Genomic DNA, 3,619 nt, shown 5'->3' with positions numbered 1-3,619 from the left:
GTTCTCGTGATTGGGAGTTCTCACAAGATCTGATAGTTTTGTGAGGGGCTTTTCCCCCCTTCACTCGGCACTTCTCTTTCTTCTCCCTCCTGGCGCCATATGAAGGACATGTTTTCTTCCCCTTCCGCCATGACTGTAGGTTTTCTGAGGCCTCCTCAACTATGTGAGTCAATTAAACTTCTTTTCTTTATAAATTACCCAGTCCGAGGTGTTTCTTCATAGCAGTGTGAGAACAGATTAATGAAGCCTCTTTCAGAAAGGAGCATAACCAACGTTAACAGGACAACCAGTCCTCCTTTAAGAGTTCAAATGTTTCAAACTCAAGGCAAATATATTTGTTTTTATTTTGTCTCATACACACACAGAAAAACAAATACAAATCTAGCCTGAGATTTAAAACTCACTAAGGGAAAAAAATCACAGCAAAAGCAGTAGGTTAATATCAGTATATTTATATTCAAGGATCTATAATATCAAGCTTTTTTTCTCTTTAGATCCAGGCATGGTGGCATGCACCTGTGGTCCTAGCTACTTAGGAGACTGAGGCAGGAGGATTGCTTGAGTCCCAGCACTTGAGGCTGCAGTTAGCCACGAATGCGCTACTGTACTCCAATCTGGACAACAGAGCAAGACCCTGTCTCTAAAAAAATAAAGATTTTCTTAAGTCCATACTTTTTGGTTATTTATGTGATATTACTCAATATCGATTAACTTGGGTCATGAGTTCTAAAAGACATTCAAAATAAAATGGCATTTTCACTTTTTAAAAATTAAGATCTGATACTTTTTCATGATCAAAAACATATTGTGTCTCCCTTCTGACCCTCCTTTTCAGGTAGGTATGTGAAAATTAGTTGGCACAGGCTTCAGAAAACCTTTTACTTAAATCATTATCCTCACTGCTATCTTTTTTGAAGTCATATACACCTAAAATGTTCTAAGCACATAATTTTTCTTTTATGTTGTTAATTGTTTTCAACTCACTAATAAGTACCATTTTGCTAACTGGAAAATTAATACATATTGTCAAAGAAACAGACTAAACTGTATTTTGAAAATCCTAAAAAATAAAAATTTGTAAAAGTAAAAACCTAAAGATGAAAACACATTTATATCTCTGACATCTTCCTACTTTAAAAATTACAAAGAAAATAGCAGAAATAAAATAGAGGTGACTTTTAATAACAAAAAGAGTCCATTTCTCAATATTAATAAAGAGCAAAAATACTCATAAACACAAAGGATTAAAAAGTAATGATTCCAAGAGAAGATAATTTAGAAAAAGGCATTTAATTACAAAATTTTCTTTTAAATAAAAAAGCAATGGCACGAATCACCACAAAATTATTTAAGTGATCATATCCACAGGCTGTTCTTGTAATTATATGCTAAAAATTTATGACTGTTCTCATTAACACCATTCCCCCCCTTTAATTAGAGACATCAAGAGCTTCGGAGAATGTGTAATTTTTCCTAAAGTACTACTAAAAGTATCATAAACACCATTTGTGCAGCATTCATTTACATCACCTTTTATTTACTACATTCTAAACTCATAAAATATTTAACATTTCTCTACTTCATTTCTCGTATTTACAGTACAGAGGCTCATCTCTTGTCACAATATGGTTTGTGCATTAAAATCCCTGGGAATAGGACTTTTGACAATATTTTAATAAATTGACTCCAATTATTTAAAATAAGAACACAAACAAAAGCTTGTTCACCCAGAAGAGTAACTCTTCCAGTAGACTTATTCAGGAGTTTAAAAAAAATCCCTCTTTAAGTAAAATACATTCTTCAACCATTACTGGATTATACTATCATGCATATTTATAATGCTAATATGACAACACGTAAAGCCAGCTATGACTTTTAAAATTCCATTTAGAAGGGTACAGTAGACAGAAAGTGCTTTGGCTTTCACTCTCTTGTTATCCATAATCCAGGTATTATTTCACATGGGTATATTTTATTTATTCTTAGTATATAAGTATTTAATGGTTCAGTAATAACTGGCAGCTTCTGACAGTCCTATTTTCTTGATTGCTGATACAATTCTGTGAACATAAGTCAGATGAACTGAAAAAAATGCAAATCACCTCCTGTAATACAGCAGGAAAAGGTGGAATGTTATTATTTGAGCAAATGATTCAAAGAGATGAATACTAACATTCTGTCGTGACAGGAATACTGTGAAATTAGGTATGTTTTAATGTGCTGTCTTCACAACTTGCCATACCTGGTATTTGTTATCTTTTTGGTCAAAAAGCAAACCTAACTGGGAAAGGGCAGATGTGAAGAGGTAATAGAGGTGAGAGAGCATATATTACAGTATATATGAGTTTGGGTGAAAAGAGTGGGAAGAGAATACATTTTCACATATTAAAAAAAAAAAACTATGTCACATCTAGACACATTTCACAGAGCATATGAAAACTGCCCATAAGCTAATTAAGCCTCTTTACTCTCACTCTAGAAATATTTTTTCTAATAACATTAATAATAATTAATATGATTCTGGCAGCAGCACAAATCTATGACTTTTTAAGGCTTGAGAGAGTCATTTTTAAATAGTTGGGTACAACTGAATAATAAGAGTCCTGCCACTTCTTTTATTTACACTCTTGACTCAGCAAGAACTATTACAGAAGTCCACATGGTTATCTGCAGCTTGTTAAGTCTTCTACAATGGCTTTGACTTTATAACCCACTCAGCATTTGGGTTAAGCTGATATAAATCCTTCATGTAAGTGGCATCATCAAGGCAGCGTTCCCCTGTTAAAATAGATGTTGTGTCAGTTTAATACAGCAGGTAGATTGGTATGCAATTTTAAACTTAAGCTTAATTATTTAACTCTTAAATCTTGGGCTTCAAAATACTTTTTCTACTTTGGGAGGCCGAGGTGGGCAGATTGCTTGAGATCAGGAGTTCGAGATCAGCCTGGGCAACATAATGAAACCCCGTCTCTACAAAAAATACAAAAATTAGCTAAGCATGGTGGCTTGCACCTGTAGTCCCAGCTACTCAGGAGGTTGACGTGGGAGGATGGCTTGAGCTCAGGAGGTGGAGGTACAGTGAGTCGAGATTGCGCCACTGCACTCCAGCGTGGGTGACAGAGGCAGACACTGTCTCCAAAACAAAACAAATCAAAAAAAAACTTCTCATTCTTTCCTGTTTCTCAAAATATTGTAAAAATTGGCCAACAACTGGAAAAGTAAAATTGATAGTCTTTCTCTAAATGAATAGGTTTCAAATTAATTTAGGAAGCTGAAAATACTTTGTATGATAGGCTTTTAAATGGTTCCTTAAAAGCTTCATCACCTTATTAGGAGGGGCAATGGTTCTGAATCCACCTAAGAAACTACACTTAATTCCCAAGATCTAAAAGTAAAATAAGAAATCAAATATATTAATATTTAAATAACCTTTACTAATAGAGTTAACAATTCCAGGTTTCTAGTGTCACAGCCTATTTAAAGAATAAGCCTTCACAAATTCCTATCTTTAACTTTCAATAATTTACTAACATTTTTAATTCCCACAAAAACATTCTACAAAATTTATTGTTTTATATGTATGTACGTATATATGTGTGTGTGTGTGTATATATATATA

General features: G+C 33.6%; 1 protein-coding gene across 2 annotated transcripts in view; it reads right to left on the bottom strand.

Annotated features, from left to right (window-relative positions):
* Positions 1-316: 316 nt before the first annotated feature.
* The window catches only part of ARHGAP18 (Rho GTPase activating protein 18), a 141,637-nt gene continuing 138,334 nt past the window's right edge, over positions 317-3,619 (bottom strand). Inside the window, exon 15 of one of the 2 annotated variants that reach the window (XM_011951652.1) lies at positions 317-2,778. In XM_011951652.1, the coding sequence (XP_011807042.1) occupies positions 2,687-2,778 (92 nt within the window). In that variant the 3' untranslated portion in view covers positions 317-2,686. The remainder of the gene's footprint in view (positions 2,779-3,619) is intronic. The other variant, XM_011951653.1, reaches the window with a different exon arrangement.

Source organism: Colobus angolensis, unplaced genomic scaffold (assembly GCF_000951035.1).
Source record: "Colobus angolensis palliatus isolate OR3802 unplaced genomic scaffold, Cang.pa_1.0 Scaffold322, whole genome shotgun sequence".
In the NCBI taxonomy this organism is placed as follows: domain Eukaryota; kingdom Metazoa; phylum Chordata; class Mammalia; order Primates; family Cercopithecidae; genus Colobus; species Colobus angolensis.
The sequence above is the reverse complement of the archived record's forward strand: the minus strand, read 5'-3'. Positions and strand labels throughout refer to the sequence as shown.